Raw genomic sequence first — 24,325 nt, 5'->3', positions numbered from 1 at the left:
GGAGGCTGCAGGTTGATTCTCAACCTAAAACAACTCAACCTCTTCATAAAGTACCGGCGATTTCGCATGCATTCGCTGCAAACTATTTTGAACTCCATCAGATCACACGACCTGCTAACGTCTATCGACTTAAAGGAAGCGTACCTTCACGTCCCCATACACACAGCACACCGGAAGTACCTACGGTTTTGTTCAGAAGGGATGCACTTCCAATACAAAGCCATGCCATTTGGCCTTTCGTCAGCCCCACGGACTTTTACCAAGCTCCTGGACGCCCTGACGGCGCACCTGCGATCTCAATCCATCAGACTGATGGCGTACCTGGACGATATCATCATACTGTCCAGGTCGCCAGCGCAGGCAACCAAGGACCTGAACCTGACCATACGAACTTTGGAGGATCATGGCTTTACCATCAATCTGGAAAAGAGCCAATTGGTCCCCAATACCAACCTTTTACATCTGGGAGCGGTCATAGACACCTTGGCGAGCTCAGTCTCACTCTCCCCAGAAAGAATCGCAAATATACGACGGTTGATGGCCGAACTCAACCAAAGCCGACGGGTTCCCATGTCACTGTTGTCAAAGGTGTTGGGAACCCTAGTCTCGACTATAGGGATTGTACCTTGGGCCAGACACCATATCCGAGACCTACAGTGGTTTCTACTACCGGCGCAAAGGGCCAAGGTGAGTCACTCACACCGGCAGACACGTATACCACAACAAGTCAGGGTTTCCCTGAGGTGGTGGACATCAACCGCATTACTCAGAGGTTCCTCCTTTCAAACACAAGACAAGATGATCCTCACTACAGATGCCAGCCTTTACGGTTGGGGAGCTCACATCGGCCCCCACATGGCGCAAGGCAAGTGGTCGGTAGAGGAATTGACACCTATAAACATCAACTTCCTCGAACTCAGAGCGGTCTTCCTGGCGCTCCAAGCCTTCCAAACTATTGTCCAGGACAAACACATACTAGTGCTTACGGACAATGTGGCGACCAGAGCCCACTTGAACCATCAAGGGGGTACCAGGTCGCGCCGCCTCATGGACGAGACGGCGAAACTTTTCAATTGGGCCGAACTTCACCTAGCGTCCTTGTCCGCAGAGCACATAGCCGGGACCACCAACACCCAGGCGGACTGGCTCAGCAGGGCTACACTAGACCCATCAGAGTGGAGGCTGGATCCGGCCCTTTTTCAACAGATATCGCAAAGGTTTGGGACTCCATCTGTGGACCTGTTCGCCACTCACCGAAATGCGCAGACCCCAAGGTTCTATTCACGTTTCCCGGAACCGAGATCAGAAGGGGTCAATGCCCTACGGTCAGCTTGGCCGACAGGACTACTATACGCATTTCCCCCAGTGAACCTGATACCAAGGGTCATAGAAAAGATTCTCCAGGAAAGGGCAGAGGTCCTGATGGTGGCGCCACACTGGCCACGTCGGCCGTGGTTTGCCGACCTGATGGCTCTGTCATTAGAACCGCCGTGGAGGATGCCAGACAACATCATCAGTCTCAGCCAGGGGAACCTGTTACACCCGGATCCTCAGTGGCTACAACTAACCGTCTGGCACTTGAAAGGCACAGATTGAGACATCAAGATCTGCCGGAGAAGGTCATCGATACCATTCAGGCTGCTCGACGTCCCTCGACCTCCAGGATATACCAGGCCACTTGGGCGGCCTTCTGCACCTTTTGTGACAAGGAGGGCAGGAATCCCACGGGAGCATCGGTAATTACGGTGCTGGAATTCCTGCAAGCAGGAATAGACCGGGGTCTAGCCCCTAACACGTTGAGGAGACAGGTGGCAGCACTGTCTACCATGATTCAAATACCAGAAGCCCGTTCGCTAGCTCACCATGCGTGGGTAAGAGACTTTATACGGGGAGCCTCAAACTCACATACACCACCGGTACGCAGATTTCCCTCTTGGGACCTATCACTCGTACTCAAGGCCTTGACAAAACCACCTTTTGAGCCTTTGAGATCAATTCCACTTAGGCTCCTTTCCTTGAAGACAGCCTTCTTAGTAGCGGTCACATCGGCACGCAGGGTGTCAGAGATTTCAGCACTCTCAGTGAGACCGGACTTATGTATATTTTACCCGGACAGAGTGGTGCTCCTCTTGGATCCGTCGTTTGTTCCCAAGGTGAATACTCTGTTTCACAGGAAACAGGAACTTATATTACCGGACTTCTGCGCACATGGAGACCATCCATCCGAATTAAGATGCATAAGGTCGATGTACGGCGAGCTATAAAGATTTATATCAGGAGAACTGCAGAATTCAGGAAGTCAGAAACTTTGTTTGTTTCCTTTGCACAACACAGGATGGGACTTGGACTATCTTCCAAATCGATAAGCCGTTGGCTAAAGGAATGCATCATGGAAGCCTACAGAGCGGGAGGTCACGATCCTCCGCAGGGCTTAACAGCTCATTCAACCAGAAGTGCAGCCACATCAGCGGCCTGGACGACACAGGCCTCTATAGAGGACATTTGCAGAGCTGCTACCTGGGCGGCACCTACGACATTTATTAAGCACTACAAGTTGGACTCATTTGCGTCTGCTGAGGCAGCGTTTGGTAGACGGGTGCTACAGAAAGTGTGTGCATCTCCAACGTCCCAGTCCAGACCTTCTCCCTCCCATGGGCAGTAAATCTTTGGTATATCCCATGTTGGACTCTCCTTCCAGATGCAGTGGAGAAGACCCGTTGTACCTACCTGAACGGTCTTCTCGATGCACTGGAAGGAGAGTCCAAACCCACCCGACTAGTTGAAGTTCAGAGACGTCGGAGATGGGAAGTTACAGTTAATTGTATTAATAAAATTTGGTTATCCTCTTACACCTTTTCCTCGTTTTTAAAACTGGGGCTCATGGGAGCAGTAAGGGGGCGGTAGCTAATTTTATGCTAATTATAACTCAGTCTCTACCAATAGGATTGGTTTATTACCCATGTTGGACTCTCCTTCCAGTGCATCGAGAAGACCGTTCAGGTAGGTACAACGGGTCTTCCATATTGTCCACGCTCCCATAGTCATATAATTTGGGAAATCTTATGGAAAGAATAAAAGTATATTCACTCTCTATAGAGATACTTCTTCAGTATGGGAACTGACTGAGATTAGTCAGCTATACATTATAGTCCTCATGTAATTGGTTTCTGCAATAGATTTGTTATTGAAATACAGTAATCCCTCGTTTTTCCGTGGTGGATGCGTTCCAATACCACCCGTGAAAAACGAATTTCCGTGAAGTAGAGGAAAGATATTTTTTATGCATTTAATGAGTACTTTGACTTTAAAACCCACCCTTTGCATTAAACAGTCATTCTACAATGTTTCTCAGCTGGAACTACATGTGATATCCTACCAGTTTCTTTAATGGAGTACAGTAGTACTGTAGAAGAATTTTATGAATTTTTAATGGATTTAAAATTTTCAATGGATTTAATGGATTTAAGCCCCCTTTGAAAACCCGTGAAGTAGTGAATCCGCAAAAGCTGAACGACGAAGTAGCGAGGGATTACTGTATGTGTATAGATGTGGCAATTACACAGATAAAGTTGCCCCAAAATTGAACAGCATGCAAAAGAACTTTAATGGGTGCAGCATGATTTGTAGTGTGCCTAATCATAATTGTTTGTGGATTACTGCTTCTCTGAACAGAAGGGATATCATCTGTAGTTAAAGGATAATCCACACGGGGCATAGAATTCTATCACTGAGATCGGAGGGTAGTCTTTCCCATAGAGGTATCAGGTATGTGTGAAATAGGTGCCAGAATCTCCAACCATTGTGGCCCCTAGTAAATAACAGCAGGAAGGTTTGGGATCTGGAGCAAAGAAGAGTATGTTAATAATTGTTTTAGCCTAATCAACTTCATTGGGTACTTTAGCAATACTACTGCAAAACAGATGTGGATGGAATTAATATTGGGAAAAGATCATATAGATCACCCTATAAATCAAACAAAAGTACAATATAAGGAAGGAAGCACAATATAAAGAAGTGGTATGTGAATGCAACAAATAGAAACAAGTTTGGTACATAAGAGTATATGTTAGACAGGTAGGTTCTTTAAAGTGGGACTTTAATGAAATTGGCTGTAAATTTAAAAGTCTGCTAATCACAAGGCAGTCCGGTGTTGTGGCTTCTGTTCGCTCTAAACTAAAAAAAATCAGCAGCTTTTCTAGTTTCCTCCGAATAACCATGATACCTGTATCTTCACTAATCTTTTAAACTATTAAGCATTGGGATCATTTTGATTTATTTTTTTGTTTCATCCCCTTTCCCCCCTGTCTTCTAACCATGATGCTTTCTGTCATTCCTCAGTGCCAACCCATATTATTCTTTTTCCCTTTTCTGTTCTTTATAGTCTCCAGCATTCAGATTAAAGTGTCTTCCTCCCCTTTTCACTGCCAGTCTCCTCCTCCCGACTACAGTAACTACAATGCTTCTACTTCCACTGGTGCAGTTGTTCCTCCTCCTCCTCCTTACGCCAAAGCAGTCTCATCAGCATCTGCTCTCCCTGAATCTGCTAGCAAGGCCTCTTTCAGATCAGCTCATAGGGTCCGGGAATCCCCTCTGCATAGCCATCAGTATTCTCCTTCTGAATTCCCACCATCTCCTGGCCCTTCCTTCCCACCCACTTGGCCAGGTTACAGAACTGTTGCACGAAGCACCAAGGAAATCTCTTTATCTCCACCTCTGGCCTCTGCTTCCCCTCATCAGTCCGTAAGATGTTCTTCCGTGTCATATTCTCCTCAGGCTGCTTCTCCTCCTCCTCTGACCTTTACATCCCCTATACAGAAGGGGCTGATCCTGCAGCCCCATATTCCAGTAGTCCTTCCGGTGATTTCTGCCCAGAATGGCAGACTCCAGGGGCCTACAGATGCAGCGGTCCAAGATGCCTCAGCAAATGTACCTCAGTCAGGTCTAAATGGCCGACGTGAAGATTGTTTAGTTACCCAGATTCCTCTAAGCTCCTCTAGGACGCAGCCAAAGAGAAAAGATCCATCTTTTTTCTCCTATTTAGAAGCAGTGCCCATTTCACATTTTCCTGTTGTGACCAGCCCACCTGGGTCATTTATCCAGGCTTTTTCTTGGCCCTCCCAACAGTTGCCTCATTCTCCACACCAGCTGTATCCATCTATGTCACACTTTGTTTCATTACATCCCCATTATGCTGCTTTTTCTGAGATGAATTTGTCCAAGAGGACTCCTTCTTACATGGCTTCATCTACTTTTTCCCACATGAGTAAGTATTTGACTTGAAAGTATGTAGATGCATTTCCTTTTTTAACATAGATGTTTTAAATATATATATGTATATAGCAAAACACAGAAGTACCAGAGTCTTCAATGGTTTTCCATTGTCTTTTAGTAGCCCATTAGGTGCTTATAATGAATTCATTATATATACTACCATCCAGAGAATGCTGTAAATGATGTAATGTAAAATCATGAGTAGTTTAAGGCAATCTTTTCTACAATTGAGAAATTGTAGGTTCAGCAATGGCCATGCTATTCGAGCAGTGGAAACTGATTGCTGTGAAATACATCAGGGTTGGGAAATTACTGGCTTAGTGTCCTAATTCCTATTAAATAATCAAAACATTTTCAATGAAGGAGAATTGAAGATAGAATCCAGGAAGTAATTTTTGTTAAGATAGATCTGTGATTGATAACTGAATAATCTGACAAGATTATTATATTTGTATTATATATATTGGTGTCTGTGCTATACCAATCTTTTGCTAGCAAAGAAATGCACCTTTTTAAAAAAAATTAAGACACTAGCAGTATAACAAAGAGGGGAGAGTTGATCATAAACATGAGCAGAAATTTTCCTTCTTTCCCCAGGATGTTTTTTCAAAGGTGTAGGAATCTTTCTGTGTTTCACTATTCCAAGTTTATTTTGTGGTATACATTATTATTTGTTTCAAGCTTCAGAATTATAGGAATTATTGCTACAGTTATTTGGCAAATGCATTATTGCGATTCAGTGACCCAATTGGGACCATTTCCAGATGTCCACAAAAGATTTTTAGATGCCACATGCAAGCGTGCTGTAAGTTACTCATGCTTGCGCTTAAAAAAAAACAGGCCTTGTACTGTAAGTTACTTGCACAATTTAAGAAAGGAAGAAAACCTCAAATCAAATCCCGTACACATTTGGGATGTGGTCCTGCTCACTTTAGAAGCTGCCAGCAAATTGTTATATGCAGCTGATCCTGGCCATCAGAAGTTTCCACATCCCTGATAAAAATTGCTGTCTATGCTGATTCTGCTAGAATAGTTTTGAGTTTTTGTTATACTCACATTATAGACAACCATTAGTGAAATTGGAATGGACCCTTTGTGTTGTAGCATTGAAAGGCAAATAGAGTATTCAGTTTTCTGAAAACACAAAGTCATATGTGAAGTAGTGTCTTGTACTTTTAATGTGACCGCTGAATACAGTACTGTTAACTCCTGTTTTATGAGAATCTTGGAAAGGAAAGTGAAGAATATTTTACAAATTCAAATATTGCCATAGCTTTGAATTTAGAAATGGTTTTCAAAACATAGATTAAAATTATATGTTATTTATATGACTATAAAAAGCTAAATTGAAGCAAGAAGAAATCTTAATAAAATGAAAGTATGGGTAGTCTACTTGGAGAAAATAAGTTTATGCAGAAGGGAGAATTGTTGGTTGATTGCCAAATAGATAATTCTTACTCAAAATAATTATTTCTTTTTTTTAAAAACTGTGGGAAATGCAATAATCAGAATGGATATTTTTTCATACGTTAAGGTAATATCACAAAACTCAAGAGCTCTGCAAGATAATTCAATCTGGAATGGAACATGTTTTAAATACTCACTTTTCTTTCTTGCCAGCTGTTTTGTTGTCAAGCATTAAGCCTTATATTATTGCAAAATATACTGGACATATGATAAATTTTTTATGATACTTACTGGAAATTGTTAATATCTTTTTTAGATGAACAGCAGGCTTAACTATGGGAATATGCTGGTTAAAGCCTGATATTGAATTCATTTTAAGTTTAAAATATTTATAAAATATAATTCTATATATCACTTTTGAAAATTGGGAATTTTTTTTTAATATAAGTTGTTAATACACTAGTATTTGCCCAATTCATTATAAGGACAGTCTTCTGAGTTTAAAACTCCTAATTCTTTCTTAGCTTGATTGATGTTGGCTGCTAATTAATTTACGCTCTGTACATGAATCTGACCAACTAATGGTCCAAGGAAATGGGCAGGAGATAAGAGTGGCATTCATGGTGGGATGGACTTAGATCTCTTGTGGATGCAGGGACTCATGACTTATGACATGTTTGACCTTTCCCTCAGGTTTAGCCTTGTGATCTCTACAGAAAGAATGTTTAATCAAAAGATAACTATAAAGACTAGGTCAATGTCTATTTATTAGCCTAATTGTGATAAATACTTACTCTAGACTAGAGAGAGGAGTACTTGCAATGAGTCTATTGGAGTGATTATTTCTCAATATTTCTATTAACCTGTGTGTTTGTGTTCTAATATTGTAACTTTAAAAAGAGAAACATCACATACTTTGTTACCTGGAAACAATTTTAATCTGGTAACAGGAAGAACAAATGACTATATAAATTTGAAATCATGCAGATTGCATCTTAATACAATAGAATAAAATTTTACATATAGATGAGAATATCCCTATTGGATCAGATCAGAAGTATATTTATCTAATATGTTGCTTCTATGTTGTTTTGAGATGGTCATGGTAAAACAGAGAGACTCCAAGAAAACTGGTTCTCTCTTTAGAAAATACGTTGAATCTAGTTTATTGGGGGGGGGGGGGGGAGATTAGGAACATTATACAAATCTTTCTTCTCTCCATTATTTTGATGTGGATAGTTTAGCCAGTATAGTCAGTATAATTTAGCCAGTATCTCAAAAATAATTTTCCTGAAGGAACAACATTCAAAACTTTTGAGGGTTACTGGCTTATGAAAAAGTCCTTGATTAATACTGGGAAAGAAGTGTGTATGTTTGGTGTTACGCCTTGATATGATTGGGCTGCTCAATTTGTTCTCCTTATCTGTGTAATGAAATACTAGTTTATATGAAGGTCCACTGCAATTATCACTTATGCTGCAGCTTTGGCACTGTGACCATTACAGGAGCAACGTATTTGAGAGATGAGGGTTCTTTTGAAATATAAATTATATATCAAATTTAATGGCAATGGATTTAATCTCATTTTAGAAAAATCAATTCTGTATTCACTTAAATGTAAACTGCTAAAATATATAATTTATTGTAATGCTTAGGGGTAATATTGAATTTTGGCCTTTGCTGCTTATTATTCCATTATCTTTGTTTAAAACAGTAATATGCCAATATAATATTCCTGGATAACAAATCATTGGAATCGGCACCAATAATTTTTTTGAATCATCTGTTTAAACCACTTGTCTGCATAAGAACCATGTAAAACTTCTTTTCCTTTGAAAATATGTATTTAACTAAGATTTAATTGTACTTAGCTAAGCTTTTCTTTTTGGAGAGATTATGTGGTTTCAAAAAGAATAACAGAATTAGAAACACAATTTGGAAATATTTAAAAGAACTCTTAAAAAGTCACCTGAATTGAGTTATGTTACTGTTGACAGCTGTACTCCAGTATGGAACTTCGTATAAGATTTGAGATGGGATTTTTGGATTAAAAGTTTATATTGCTAGGAAAGAGTTCTCCCCACTGTCTTGAATAGGAATATTGAAGCAAAGCTATTGTTGCAGTTTTGCTTTCAAAAATATTGTATGGTAGTGAAATTACCAGAAGAGAACATGACTGAAAATAATGCCCATATATGGTAACTAATGATATATGATTTATGAATCCCCATGTGTGTGTGTGTGTGTGTGTGTGTGTGTGTGTGTATACCCTTCCCGTTGTAGCTTTCCTTTTTTCCAAAGAGTTTTTTATTTTTTCTTCACCTTCACCAAACAAATTACATGTACAAGGGTTGCCAAGAAAGCAAAGCACCACATTTTTCTTCAACAATTATTTATTGAACACAATGAAACTTATACACAAGAAAGAATGATGTTTCTTCTACACTCCCTCACCCTCTGTGCCCAGAGACTAACCATACATCTGTCGACTGCAGATTCTCCATAAACCATAAACCACAAACGTTTGTGAATGTTCCCAACAGTTTCTTTCTACGCAGTGAGAAATTCAATGAGGACACGTTGCTTGTAAGGTACATCACTTACAGACGCCATTTCAAAACACTGCTGCAGCTACTCTACCTGTCTGAAGAAACACAAAATTAATACACGCACTCCTGACAATTCAAATAATGTATATCTAAAGTTTTGCATTCGTACCATTACTGTAGGCTGAGAAAAAAAAATGTGGTGCATTACTTTCTGGGCAACCCTCATATATACCTTCCAATGTTACAAAAAACTTATATAGATATATGTTGTAGCATTCCTAAGCCTAAAATAAGGCATCCAACTGGAGACTAAATATGGTGGAGAGAGATGCCAGCTAAGGGAGAAGACCCAAGTTATTTCCCAACAAGCCCTTTGATTTGTGTCACAGTGATAAAATTACTTGAGAGATTCTGATAATCTAAGAAACTCTCTCTTATGGCTTTCTTTTTGTCTGCTCTTACTGGCCCAAGCAACTGTCAGTAAAGAAAGCAAACAAGGCCATGTATCCCAGTCCCTGAATTACAATTCTTTGTTTCAGGTCCTGCCCTACCACCAGGTCACCCTTCTGCTGCCACTGGAATACCCACATCATCTGGTGGACCACCCCCTCCTCCTCCACCTCCTCCTCCACCTACGGGAACTGCACCTCCTCCTCCTCCCCCATTGCCAGCAGGTGGTGGAGGTTCGGGCATTGATGACGGATCAGTGTCAGGACTAGCAGCGGCTCTGGCTGGTGCCAAACTAAGAAGAGTGCAACGGGTAAGGCTCTTGGCTGTGATAGAAGCATTATAGTCTTTGGAGAGGGGCGGCATACAAATCTAATTAATAATAATAATAATAATAATAATAATAATAATAATAATTATTATTATTATTATTATTATTATTAGCTTAAAATTGGGATCTTGAAATCTAAAAACATGTGACACATACAGATAGAATTGTCGGCTATCAATAAAATTAACTGCCTTGGAAATGGCCCTGGGTTGGGCCGAGAGGCAAATAAGGAGCTGTGATGTTCCTTCAATACACCAGGGTGATTCGACACAAAAATATGTAACCCTTTCCTGGTACAGAGCTGAAGGGATTGGATACTGTAGCCTAGAGGATAATTCTCTGCCTTACAAGGCAAACGTTTCAGGTTCAAGTCCCATTGGGTATGGCTAGCTGATGAGGCCAAAATAAGGCTATCCTAGTCTCCCTTAATTTTCAAATTCAGCAAAAAAATATGTTACATATATATATCAAATCCCAGTAAGGGTGTGGCTAGCTGATGAGGCCAGAACAAGGCCGAAATGGTGCCATCCTAGTCTCCCTTGATTTTAAAAATTTCAGCAAGAATGGATGTCTGGATAGTTAAATTCTTAATGCTTGTGGACTCTCAATTGTTGGTTTCTGTCTTAAAAGCCAGAGGACGGATCTGGAGGTTCTAGTCCTAGTGGTGCTTCCAAGAGTGATGCCAATCGGACAAGTAGTGGAGGAGGTGGTCTTATGGAGGAAATGAATAAACTATTGGCAAAAAGGTTAGTGATTGTGACCTTTAAAAAGCAGTACCTCTTTTTCCTTACCCACAATTTCAAACGTATTAGAAGGGCGGGAAGGAGTTGGTTGACTTGCAGGCTAAGTCACCCAGAGAAACTACCAATGGCATACGACTCAATGTTTAACCACCTGTTCTGACAGTCACATTGCCACCCTCGTGCCATGCTGCTAGACACAAAACTATTGATTGGCACGTAGACGTTGAGGCTGAGCTCTGCTTTTAACTAACTCACTAAAGTTTTTTTTAAAAACGTCTCTCATAAGCCAGTGTGAGCCAGCTCCAGCACACTACTGAACACATTACTGTTTGTACAGATAATTTCAACTATGTGGGAGGAATTAACATATCTGTAAGTTGTTATTAACATATTTGTAAGTTGTAAATATATTCCTAAGGAATTGATTTATAGCCCTTTTCACTCTGTCCTAAGGAGAAAAGCAGCATCTCAGTCAGATAAGCCAGTGGACAAAAAGGAAGAGGAAAGCCAAAATGTAAGTGGAATATTTCTGATTCTCTGGCATTTGAATCACAGAAGTCATTTGTATGTCTGGCAGAACACGTGAAGGGTACCTTTTATCTGCTCTTATATATAATTTAATATTGAAACATTTAATCTGTTTCATCAAGAATTGAAAAATGTTTTAGGCATCTTTGCCAGTCCCACTGTTGTCTTTCATGGGGAAACAGTATCCCTAGTGAGTATCTCTATGAGCCCAAACCCTAGGCACATCATTACTACTGGATGAACAGATGGAAGCCATAGCAAGAAGGTTCTGTGCTGGGTTCTACTGGTGTGTCTGTTGTTTCCTTGTCTGGAGAGTGGGGATTTCTCTACAAAAATGCCCTCATCATTATTCATACTGCAGAATGACCAATATAAGGCTTCTGTTGAAGATATTCAGAACCCACAATTCTTATATTATTATTATTATTATTATTATTATTATTATTGTTGTTGTTGTTGTTGTTGTTGTTGTTGTTGTTGTTGCTGTTGCTGTTGCTGTTATGATGATGATGATGATGATGATGATGATGATGATGATGATGCTTTGGGGACTGTTAATCACCAAAAACATATAGTAGTACATCTACGTTGCAGACTCCGTATTGTTCTCTCTGAGTTTCCAGTGCAGTTTAAAGTGCTGGTTTGTATGACTTATCACAAAATACTTACCACTGTCTTCTCCACCTGCCCATTGTGTTTACTCCAAAGAAAACTTCAAGTAATTGGTCATTTTCATGAGAGTGAAGGGGGCCAAGACAAGGAGGCTAGTTTCTCCAGGATATTATAAACTAGTCTGTTCCTAGAAACTAGATGAGACACATAGCTGATCTCTTGATAAGTATTAAAGATGGAGCTAGAAAGCGTTGGTGGTTGGTGCTGTCCCCTGTCATGATAATGTTTCATTACTATTATCATGGACAGTTTAATTTAATTACTTAAATGTTGGTTTATTGTGGGAATTTCATTTCTTATATTATTAACGGGGAGGAAGGGAAGGATGTAAGGAAAGGAAAGGAAAGGAAAGTAGGTCAAAGTTGTGAATCATCTCTAGTGAGAGCAGGATGAAGGCTGTGCAACTATCTTTGCTCTCCTTGACTTCTCAGCAGCCTTCAATAATATCGATCCTGCTATCTTTTTGGACGAACTATGGGGTCTGGGACTGGGCAGCACTGGTTTGGCTCCTTTCTCCCAGGCCAGTTGTAATCAGTATTTTTCCCCATTTTTTTTATTTTTATTATATAAAGAAAGAGCAAGAATTTCAATTATATAAACAGTGTGTTGTCTGCTTACAGTTAATTTGAATAGTTGTAGTAGTAATAGCAGCAGCAGTAGTAGTAGTAGTAGTAATGTTCATTAGTAATGTCATATAATTTTCTTGTCATAATGTCGATACTGTGTTTCTCCAAAAAAACGACCCCCATCTTGAAAAAAACCCTACCACATTTATGAGTATATACAATCAAATTAAGCCTCACCCACAAAATTACCCCTCATTAAGACCCCACCCATCCCAGGGGGTGCGGGGTGGGGCAAGGCACACAGGTAAAAAATAAGATGGTGGGGTGGAGCTGCTCTACTTACCAGGCCTCGCACACCCTGACACCTGCCTCGCCTTCTTCTGTGACCACTTGCCACCACTGGCCTCAGTTTCAACTTTTAGATGCCTGCCGGAAGGCAACTGAAACCGATAACAGAGCTCCGAATCGATCCTGAGCTCTGTTATCGGCTGCAGATGCCTTCCACCAGGCATCTGAAGGTGAAATGGAGGCTAGGGTGATGTGTGTGAGTGGCGGCAAGCGGCTGCAGAAGAAGTGGGCCAGCAGCAGGCTCCTGATGGGTGTGGCTGTCTGTGTCACTCCACCATTAGGAGAATCAATAATTAGAACTCCAAAAAGAAGGCCTAGCTGTTTTTTCAGGACCCGGCCTTCTTTTTGGAGAAACGGGTACGTATTAATTATTAATACTAATTCATATTGTAATAAGCCCTCATAGTACGTAATCAATATTAATAGGAATGAGAGAGCCAACCTATGGCTGCTCTTTTGTGGCATGCTGTAGAGCTAGGTATTCTCTCCACTCTTTTTTAATATCTACATGAAGCTGCTAGGTGAGATCATCTGCCATCATGGGTTGAGATATAATCATATGTTGATGACACTGAACTTTATATCTTCACCCCTAGTGATCCAAGTGATGCTGTCACTGCCCTCTCTCAGGCCTGGATGGGGGGATAACAGATTTGGCTTAACCCTGGGAAAGTGGCTTTGGGTCCATAGAGCTTATTCTTTTAAAAAAATAAATTTTATTGATTTTTAGAATATAAACAAATGCACACAACACAAAACAATGCATAGTGATATATGCTCCCGCCACCCAACATCAATCATTCAATCCCTCCGCCAAATGAGGGTGTACTAATTTATAATGTTTTAAAACCAGAAACATCAACATATTTACAAAATGTAGAGTGATTCCAATTTGTTCTTCATGGCTCGGTCTCGAATTCTACTAACCATGAAACCTCTGACCCTGTTTATTGTTTATTAATAGAGTTGAAAGGGACCGTTAGGTCATCGAGTCCAACCCCCTGCCTGAGCAGGAAACCCTACAGCACCCCAGCCAAATGGAAGTCCAATCTCCTCTTGAAGGTGTCCAGAGTTGGGGAGTTCACCACCTCCCCTGGCAGGCAGTTCCATTGGTTGATCGCTCTGACCGTCAGGAAGTTCTTCCTTATTTCCAGGTTGAATCTCTCCTTGGTCAGCTTCCAACCATTGTTCCTCGTCCGGCCCTCTGGTGCCCTGGGGAATAAAGAGACCCCCTCCTCACCGTGGCAACCCCTCAAGTATCTGTAAACTGCTATCATGTCCCCTCTAGACCTTCTTTTTTCTAGGCTGTCCATGCCCAGTTCTCTCAATCTCTCTTCGTAAGTCTTGGTTTCGAGTCCCCTAATCATTTTGGTTGCTCTTTTTTGCACCTTCTCCAGAGTTTCGATGTCTTTTTTGTAGTAAGGTGACCAAAATTGGATGCAGTACTCCAGGTGGGGTCTGACCAGGGCGTAGTAGAGTGGTATTATTACTTCCCTGGTCTTGGAGTGTATTCCTCTGTCCCATCTTCCCATCAGTTTTTCCACTTTATTTTCATCGATCATATTCATTTTAATTTCCATAATTTCAAATTGAATGTGTTCCACCATGTACCAATACCGGTTTTGTATTGTCCATTTTGTCGCATCCTTCCAACCTAAAACTATTACAGTTTGGACACTTTCTATAGCTGCTTCTTTAATTTCTCTGAAGTCACCCATATCCCTCCTCATTATTAGCACTGTCATCTCCTTTGTAATCACCCATTTTATATTCAACATCCTATTAATCTCATCTTGCATCTCCTTCCAAAATTTCTGTACTACCGGACACTCGCAAAGCATATGCATAAATACCCCTCTCTCCTGACTTCTGTGCCAACAGGCTGCCTTAACATTCTTAGAAATATGCGCAAGTTGTACAGATGTATAATACCGCTTATGTAATATTTTCCTTCTCATTTCTCTAACCCTTGCATTCTTAATTTTCCTTATACTCTCCACTATATTCGTCATCTCTTGTACATCTATTCAAACTTCACTTTGCCACCATCTGGTTAATCCTTGAATTACACACCCGTCTACCTGCGTTAATATCCTCTATATATTACCTGCCTGTGACCTTATATTGTCATATTTGTTTCTTAAAATTTTCTATAATTCTGTCTCTTCTCTTAGTAGTACTTCTTTATTCTCTCTTTCATTCAGATATGCATATATTGCATTTGTCTGCAACCATCTCTGTTGCCCCAACCACCATTCTATACGGGTTCTGCTAACTCTTCCATCATTCTCATATAACTGTTCTATCCTGTTTATTTATTTATTTATTGTTAGAGTTGAAAGGGACCATGCAGGTCATCAAGTTCAACCCCCTGCCTGAGCAGGAATCCTAGAGCACCCCAGCCAAGAGGCAGTCCAATCTCCTCTTGAAAGTGTCCAGAGTTGGGGAGTTCACAACCTCTGCAGGCAGGTTGTTCCAATGGTTGATCGCTCTGATCAGGAAGTTCTTCCTTACTTCTAGGTTGAATCTCTCCTTGGTCAGCTTCCAGCTGTTGTTCCTCGTTCGGCCCTCTGGTGCTCTGGAGAATAGAGTGCCCCCCTCCTCTCTGTGGCAACCCCTCATATACCTGTATACAGCTATCATGTCCCCTCTGGCCCTCCTTTTCACTAGGTTATCCATGCCCAGTTCCCTCAATCTCTCTTCGTAAGTCTTGGTTTCAAGTCCCCTAATCATTTTGGTTGCTCTTTTCTGCACCTTCTCCAGAGTTTCAATGTCTCTTTTGAAGTGTGGTGACCAGAACTGGATGCAGTACTCCAGATGTGGTCTGACCAGGGCGTAGTAGAGTGGTATTAATACTTCCCTGGTCTTGGAGTGTATCCCTCTGTTGATGCAGCTTAGGATGGTGTTGGCTTTCTACTCTTCAACTCACCTATTATCCATAGAGCTTTGAGATCCAGAATGTCAACATCTTTAGTTGTGGATGCAGATGCACTATCCCAGGCAGATCCAGACTACAACTTGGGGGTTCCCCTGGCCTTGCCACTTCTGCTTAAAGAGCAGGTGGCAACCCTAGTTGAGAGAGCTTTTGCACAATATTGGGTTATGCACCAGTTGCAGCCTTTCCTGGATCACAAGATCCTATTTCAAGACTTGGTTATCTCATGTCTGAACTACTGCAATGCACTGTACATGGGGCTACTTTGAAGAGCATTTGGAAGCTACAACTGGTGCAAAGTGCAGCAGCACATTCAGCTTTGGGGACCCCAGAGTGCCCCATATTACACTGCTGTTCTATGAGCTGCATTGGCTTCTGGTTGGCTTCCAGTTACTATTCAGTGTTGATTAATCCTTTAGACCCTACATGGCATGGGTTCAGGCTACTTGAGGAACTGCCTCACCCCAAAGGAACTGACCCATCTCATATATGTTGTCAAAGGAGGCATGCTATAGACCCTGTTAATAAGAGGTCTGGTGGGATCCAGAAAAATAGCCTTTTATGCTGTGGCTCTGGCCTTTTGGAACATCATGCCCCCTGAAGTGAGATTGGCTCCCACCTTCCTGATGTTTTGCAAGTGTATGTGTGTGTAGTTTTATTGTAAGCCACCAACTATCACCTCACAGCAAGATCAGTAGCAAACAAGTTTAATAGGGAGGGAGAAAGGGAAGGAGGGAGGGAGGGAAGAAGGAAGGAAGGAAGGAAGGAAGGAATATATTGAGCATAGGCATTAGATTTTTGCCAACTTCAATAAATTATGATTATGGGATTTTAGCTGTAGAAAATCTGACAATAAAGGTCTGACTGAATAAATAACTCGGAGAGGGGCGGTATACAAATCCAATTAAACTAAACTAAATATCTTTTCCTGGTTTAAGAGAAATTGCCAAATAGTGAGATTCTGTTGCTATTGTAGATCTAGGATTATAAACCATATGTATTCCAAACCGCAGTCACAATATTAAGATAACATTTTGCTTGTTTTTAGGAAGACGCCAGTACTTCTCCTACACCTGTTACACGAGGCCCTGCCCAACAACAGAATTCCTCAGGTATTCAACTCTTGTACTTGTAATCTTCCTTTGGCAATATTTGTATTTATGCTGAAATCTAAATTATGCAAAATGGATGTAAAGGACATTCAGAAATCTTTTTAAAATAGAGTCGGTCTCAGTAATTTGGTGCTTATATTCATACATGTGGCTAAGCAATAATATAGTTGATCTGATTTTTGCCTTAAAATATTGTGAGAATCAGTATTTGTGGTCGGCCTGCTGTGAATTATGCAATCAAGTTTAAAATAGGTTTATAACTAGATTTAATTTGTGAGCCTAGCAACAGTCATTCATGTCCGGTCTGGAAATAAACACATTCTGTTTTTTCGTAAGACAAAAATTAAATATCCAACACATATGTCGACATAATATTTTTGAGCACACCTAAATACTATTGCTTTCAAATCGAATATGCAAAACCACACAGGATTATATTTTAAGCACAGTGGATTTCTTTCAGTGATATTGACCTAGCAAATTTATTGCTGAGAAATCATCAGAATATTATTCTTCATCTGCTTTATTTTTTAAAAGATATATTGAATGAAACCAGTCAGAGGTAATGAAGATTTTAAATTTTCCAAACAGTTTGGATTCAAGCTGTGTTTCTCTACAGAACCTGCACACGAGCAGGAATAAGGAGAATCCACTGGCTTACAACCAACAGTGACAATGTGGGAATTGCTATCCATGGTTGTGCCCCTATGTCATTCTAGATATATGGAGAAGGAACCAGCCAAATAAAAGAATAGGACCATGAAAAAACAAAACATTATCAGAGGCCAGGTAAAAGAGAAACAGCACACTCATGGATATTTTCATCTGATGCTCTCTTTCCCTCAGAATGGCTGGACTCATGAGTTATAGAGAATCTACATAGGTTTATATCAGTGATGGCGAACCTTTTTTGGTTCACGTGCCAAAAGGGTGTGTGTGCGTGTGCTAGCACGCGCGCATGTGCCCACTCCCATTCCCTCCCCCCGTGGATACACACCACCACATGCGCTGGCCCCTGAACATGCGCACAGGCCTCACTGAAGCCTGAGACGGTGAAAAAAATGGCTAAATGGGCAAACCGGAAGTTCCAAAAAACAGACTTCTGGTTTGCCCGTTGTGCTGTTTTTCGCACTCCTGAGACTTCAGGGAAGCTTTCTGAAGACCCCCCAAGTGTAAAAAAGAGCGCAACAGGCAAACCAGAAATCCATTTTTCCCAACTTCCAGTTTGCCTGTTGTGCTTTTTTTCGTACTCCGGGGCTTCAGGGAAGCTTTCCTGAAGCCTCTGGAGAGCAAAACAGTCTTCTCCGAGGCTGAAAATCAGCTGGTTAGCACACACTTGCACGCTGGAGCTGATATAGGGCAATATATTGTGATCCCGCTATATAGAGTGCTGGTGAGACCACATTTGGAATACTGTGTTCAGTTCTGGAGACCTCACCTACAAAAAGATATTGACAAAATTGAACGGGTCCAAAGACAGACTACGAGAATGGTGGAAGGTCTTAAGCATAAAATGTATCAGGAAAGATTTGATGAACTCAACATGTATAGTCTGGAGGACAGAAGGAAAAGGGGGGACATGATCGAAACATTTAAATATGTTAAAGGGTTAAATAAAGTTCAGGAGGGAAGTGTTTTTAATAGGAAAGTGAACACAAGAACAAGGGGACACAATCTGAAGTTAGTTGGGGGAAAGATCAAAAGCAACATGAGAGAATATTATTTTACTGAAAGAATAGTAGATCCTTGGAACAAACTTCCAGCAGACGTGGTTGATAAATCCACAGTAACGGAATTTAAACATGCCTGGGATAAACATATATCCATCCTAAAATAAAATACAGGAAATAGTATAAGGGCAGACTAGATGGACCATGAGGTCTTTTTCTGCCGTCAGTCTTCTATGTTTCTAATACCTCACGTACCCTCTGATATGTCTCCGTGTTTGCCTGTTGTGCTTTTTTTCACACTCTGAGGCCTCAGGGAAGCTTTCCTGAAGCCTCCGGAGGGCAAAACAGCCTTCTCCAAGGCTGAAAATCAGCTGGTTAGCGCACACGTGCACGCTGGAGCTGATATAGGGCAATACCTCACATACCCTCTGATATGGCTCCGTGTTTGCCTGTTGTGCTTTTTTTCATACTCTGAGGCCTCAGGGAAGCTTTCCTGAAGCCTCCGGAGGGCAAAACAGCCTTCTCCAAGGCTGAAAATCAGCTGATTAGCACACACGTGCATACTGGAGCTGATATAGGGCAACACCTCATGTGCCCTCTGACATGGCTCCACATGCCACCTGTGGCATGTGTGCCATAGGTTCACCAACACTGATTTATATATTACAAAAGATGGTGAAATTAAGGAATATAACATAAATGATAAGCTACATTTTTTTTAATTTATACTTCAGTTAGCAATGTTACTCTGTTGCTAAATGTTCAAGAATGCATTTCCTCAGTATTAGTTGAAAGTATCCTTTCTTAGTGTTTTAAGTTTTTAATGAGAATTTATAAGATTCATAACTCTTGTTGATGTGGATCTGTTGGTTTGGGTGTATTCCATCAGATACATCTGTTGCTATAGGAAACATATTAGGTAGTTTAGTATTTTTCTTATTAAAAAAGTATGTCTCCCGTCCCCATACCTTTGCCTAAACTCTTCTTATACAATCTAAGTCCTACAGCCTTCTGTTTGTTTGTATGTTCTTTGTCTAGATGCTGGCAAGAAACTTTGGGAGAGAAGCAACTCCATGGAAAAACCAGTCACTTCGTTACTCTCTAGGTTAGTTGCAGAACATCATGCATGGATCACCTGCATGTATTGGACCTGTGCATGATGCTTCTGGATGTGATCATGTTGTACCCTCTCATTCCATTGCATAGAAACCCATCAGTGGGGAGAAGTCCTGAATCTAAAGGTCCTGTTCAGTTTCAACCATCTTTTAGGTACTGGAAAACTGTCCTGGCTTCTCTGTAGTGTTTTGGCTTATCCTTTGCAGAAACATGTAACTTTTCATGCAACAACTAACAAGCTATATGTCCGGGTGTGACCTGCCATCTTTATTTGTTTGATTACTTTCTGCTGCTTAATAAATTACATGTCAGTGTTACTTACATTAGGATTACATAATTGAAATCCATCGTGGATTGCGTTTTCATGGAAATACCATGAATCATGAGAATGAATTCAGCAGAACTCAGTGAGCAATAATCACTGTTGGAAAAATGTCTAGTTTGATGTGTAGTTTGAAAAAAAATGCATTGCTGTTACTATATTTTGTGACTGTTTTGCTTAAAAAAATTGCCCTAAAATTAAATAAAATATGTTATATAAAGCAATCTAACAGGAGGACATAGCTATGAGATTTAGAAATTACATAAAGAAAAGACTTTGTGGAAAGAAACATCATACCTGCAGCTCATTCCACCATAGATATATGGGGATGTTACTTTAACAATAGAGAACGTTAACATACTAAACATGATTTGATGTGGAATTATGCTTTTAACTTCCCCCTCTCCCAATATTTTATGCAGTGGCTATGGAAGACCAAATTAAAATCAGATTGCCAATGATGATTACTTTGTTTTAACTGCTTTTCTGCCCATGCACCCTTTCCAAAATGCAGCACTCGCAATGAAAATTATTCCTGAAGCATTAGGTTTACACTAGATGAGAGGCATTTAGTTGTCAACAGCTGTTTCTCTCACCTGCCTAATAATAATAGAATAAAGGAGACTATTAAAATTTCTGCATCATGTATTTCCATGTCTGATCACACACTCACCTCATTGATTAGTCTGTAAAAAATTTAAACATGGGTTGAGAAGCATCAAACTATATGCTTCATATTACAGTAGTATATTCAATAAATTTAATAAGTAAAAATGTATAGTGATATTTAGTATGTTCCTTCCCAAAATTAAATTTTATATGCATGTATCTCTTACATTTCAGTCAAATCTGATTATAATTTTAGCATTATAACAATTTGGTTAGTACAGATGTTAAGTCTGAAATATTTTGCTGGATGTTCTTAGTTCAGTCTCCAGGGTTTGCAAAAAAGATATGAGGATACGTACACGTGAGCTAGAAAAAATATTATAAATTGTACAAAATTGTTATTGCTTTTTCTGAAGTTAAAAAAACCTGCATTTGAGGTTGATCAATATTTTATTTTTGATCTATTGCATAGCTTTTGAATATTGACCAAAAAGATGGAACAGAATTATTTGGGTTTGAAAGACTATAAAAGATAGATACAGTCATACCTCATCTTACGAACCTAATTGGTTCCAGGGGGAGGTTCGTAAGACGAAAAGTTCGTAAGACGAAGCATTGTTTCCCATAGGAAACAATGTAAAGTCAATTAATCCGTGCAACCAAAAAAAAAAACCCGCAAAGAAACGCTGCCGCCCGGCTGTCACCTTTAAAACAGCCTGGGGGCTTCTCAGCGACCTCCCGAATGCCGAACGCCAAACCCGAACTTCCGGGTTCGGCGTTCGGGAGGCCGCCGAGAAGCCCCCAGGCTGTTTTAAAAGGTGACAGCCCAGCAGCCTCCGAACGCCGAACGTGGAAGTTCAGGTTTGGCGTTCGGCTTCGGGAGGCTGCTGGGAAGCCGCCCGGCTGTTTTAAAAGGTGACAGCCGGGCTGGGGGGCTTCCCAGCAGCCTCCCGAACCCCGAACTTTTGCCGAACTTCTGGGTTCGGGAAGCTGCTGGAAAGCCCCCCAGCCCGGCTGTGACCTTTTAAAACAGCCAGGCGGCTTCCCAGCAGCCTCCCGAAGCCGAACGCCAAACCGAACTTCCGCGTTTGGCGTTCGGAGGCTGCTGGGAAGCCCCGCTGCCTGGCTGTCACCTTTTAAAACAGCCGGGGGGCTTCCCAGCAGCCTCCCGAACGCCGAACCCGGAAGTTCGGGTTTGGCGTTCGTAACACGAAAAAAGTTTGTAAGAAGAGGCAAATTTTTTCTGAACTCCGGGTTCGTATCTCAAGTTGTTCGTAAGACGAGGGGTTTGTATCTTGAGGTACCACTGTATTTGCATATAACCTTTTCTATACTGTCAAAATCCCATTCACCCTTAAATGCCAAGAGTCCATTGATAGTGACATTTCACTTGTAATTTTCCTAAAATTACCATGTAATCATCATTCAGCTTCTCATATTACATCAAACAAAAAGAGGTCATATAAACTTTTTCTGGTTCCTAATATATTGCTTGGGTTCACCACATGATGGCCCCATGGCTCAGGCTTTGGAATGAGTTGTGACCAAAATGACTTGAATGAAGAGGAGACATTGTAAAGTGATGATAGATTCTTCAGCAGATAAATTTACATATGTATTTGTGATACTGTTGCTGTCACATGATGGTGATGTTGAAGATGATTAATAAGAATAAAAAGGATAGATTTGCACAATGAACAGAAATGTTTGAAAAGTTCCCAAGCTGTTCCCTAGCAATTAAGCCTTGCAAACAGTATCTAGTAAATAATTAACTGCAATAACAGTTTATGGAGTAAAGTTGCCTTGGAAACTATTTGAATTAGCATTACAGGTGTAAAAAAAATCTTTAATAGACAAATATTATTTGGCTTGCTTTCTCCCTTGCCAGGGTATTTTCAAAGCTAAAAAGCTAATTTTGGTGATTTACACTGGGCAGGGTTTGAAGCTGCTTGTTTACTAAACTGTATTTCTTTTATTTGTTTGTTTGTTTTGTCATGTGCGTATTGGTGGTATACAAAGATATAATATTTATATACATACTAATAAAAGACCTGCTTTTATATACCATCTTATAAGGAATTATTAACATCTCAATACTAGGCAACACAAAATGGAAGTGTCTCTTATTTTCTTTTGTTCTGTCTCAAGGATGAAGCCAGCGAGCAGCAGTAATGACGTGGCAATGGACACTTTAGATTTTGATCGTATGAAACAAGTGAGTTGGAATGGATCCCATGATGAATATTGATAGAAGAAATGTGTATTAATGGTGTTCAAACTAGGAAAAATGACAATTATGTTCAGTATTTCTGCTTGCTTAAATTCAAGAATGGAACCTGGAGCTGCTCTACCAGCGCTAAGCTATGTTTCTTCAGAGGGCCATTGGTGTATATAATTTGGACAGAATTGGCTATGAAATGTCTGTTTCACAAAGAAATGAATCATTTTCATGACCTACGAAGACAATAAAATGAGAAAAGTTGTGGATGTATGATTTATTTTCTGATTCTCTCAACCTACCGTATTTTTCGGAGTATAAGATGCACCTTTTTCCTCCCTAAAAGAGGCTGAAAATTCAGGTGCTTCTTTTACTCTGAATGCAGCTTTTTTTTAAAGCTTTTTCCCCCATCCCTAACTAGGTGCTAACTATCTTCCCAGCTCTTACCTTGCAGGTTCTTTCATTGTTACTGTCTACAAAGAATGTTTTCCCAGCTTTAAGTCTTTTCATAGTTGTTTTCATTACTTTAACTTGCTCCAAGTAAGTTTCTTTCCAGCCCTAATGATGTTCCCAGTTCTTACCACTTGCAAGTTCTCATTGTTACTCTCCGCTAAGAATGTTTTCCAAGTCCTGTCTTTCCACGTTTTTTCCCTTGCTCTAACTTGCTCCAAATGTTTCTTTCCAGCCCTTACCAGGTGCTAATGATGTTCCCAGCTCTTACCTGCTTGCAAGCTCTTCCACTGTTACTCTCTGTGAATAATGTTTCCCAAACCCTGTCTTTGTAGGTTTTTTTATTGTTCTACTTGCTCCGAATGTTTCTTTCCAGCCCTTACCAGGTGCTAATGATGTTCCCAGCTCTTACCTGCTTGCAAGCTCTTCCACTGTTACTCTCTGTGAATAATGTTTCCCAAACCCTGTCTTTGTAGGTTTTTTTATTGTTCTACTTGCTCCAAATGTTTCTTTCCAGCCCCAACCAGGTGCTAACAATGTTCCCAGCTCTTACCGGCTTTCATTGTTATTCTCTCCAAATAAAGTTTTTTTTAAAGCCCTAATCAGGGAATAAAATAAGGTGCTGAAAACCAAATTAAGGATGTTAGCTAGATGAATATCTGGTAAGCAGATTCTTTTCCCTATTTTCCTCTCCAAAAACTAAGGTGCGTCTTATACTCTAAAAAGATGGTAGTTAATAAATAAACTATTCCTGCTAAGATTCCACAAATAACCTACCTGCTATATATTTAACTCAAACCCTTAGTATATCTAATTCAGCACTGATACCGAGATTCAGATTTGAGGCAAAGAGAGAACAAGGACTAAATCTGAAATTTTATGCATGCAAAGTATTTCCTAAGATCTGTGTCCCTCTGACCCTGAATTAAATTTACAAAAAGAGAAAGCAGTAACAGGTGCCAACATGAAATTCAAGATTGTCTTCTATTTCCTGTGTAGTGAAGAGCATTTCCCACCCCTAATAGTAAAAT

The 24,325-nt window shown here is 40.5% G+C and overlaps 1 protein-coding gene across 8 annotated transcripts in view; it reads left to right on the top strand.

Moving 5' to 3' along the window:
- EVL (Enah/Vasp-like) overlaps window positions 1-24,325 on the top strand; it is a 196,908-nt gene that overhangs the window by 168,786 nt on the left and 3,797 nt on the right. For 3 of the 8 annotated variants that reach the window (XM_070752373.1, XM_070752346.1, XM_070752364.1), the window contains exons 6-12: window positions 9,767-9,987; window positions 10,636-10,751; window positions 11,202-11,262; window positions 16,846-16,909; window positions 19,618-19,684; window positions 19,786-19,848; window positions 22,775-22,841. In XM_070752373.1, the coding sequence (XP_070608474.1) occupies window positions 9,767-9,987; window positions 10,636-10,751; window positions 11,202-11,262; window positions 16,846-16,909; window positions 19,618-19,684; window positions 19,786-19,848; window positions 22,775-22,841 (659 nt within the window). Of the gene's footprint in view, window positions 1-9,766; window positions 9,988-10,635; window positions 10,752-11,201; window positions 11,263-16,845; window positions 16,910-17,628; window positions 17,699-19,617; window positions 19,685-19,785; window positions 19,849-22,774; window positions 22,842-24,325 lie in introns of those variants that run through there. The other 5 variants (XM_070752391.1, XM_070752383.1, XM_070752355.1 and 2 more) reach the window with 4 other exon arrangements.

This window comes from Erythrolamprus reginae, chromosome 1 (genome assembly GCF_031021105.1).
Source record: "Erythrolamprus reginae isolate rEryReg1 chromosome 1, rEryReg1.hap1, whole genome shotgun sequence".
In the NCBI taxonomy this organism is placed as follows: domain Eukaryota; kingdom Metazoa; phylum Chordata; class Lepidosauria; order Squamata; family Dipsadidae; genus Erythrolamprus; species Erythrolamprus reginae.
Note: the sequence above shows the minus strand (reverse complement) of the source record. Positions and strands in the feature narration are given on the sequence as shown.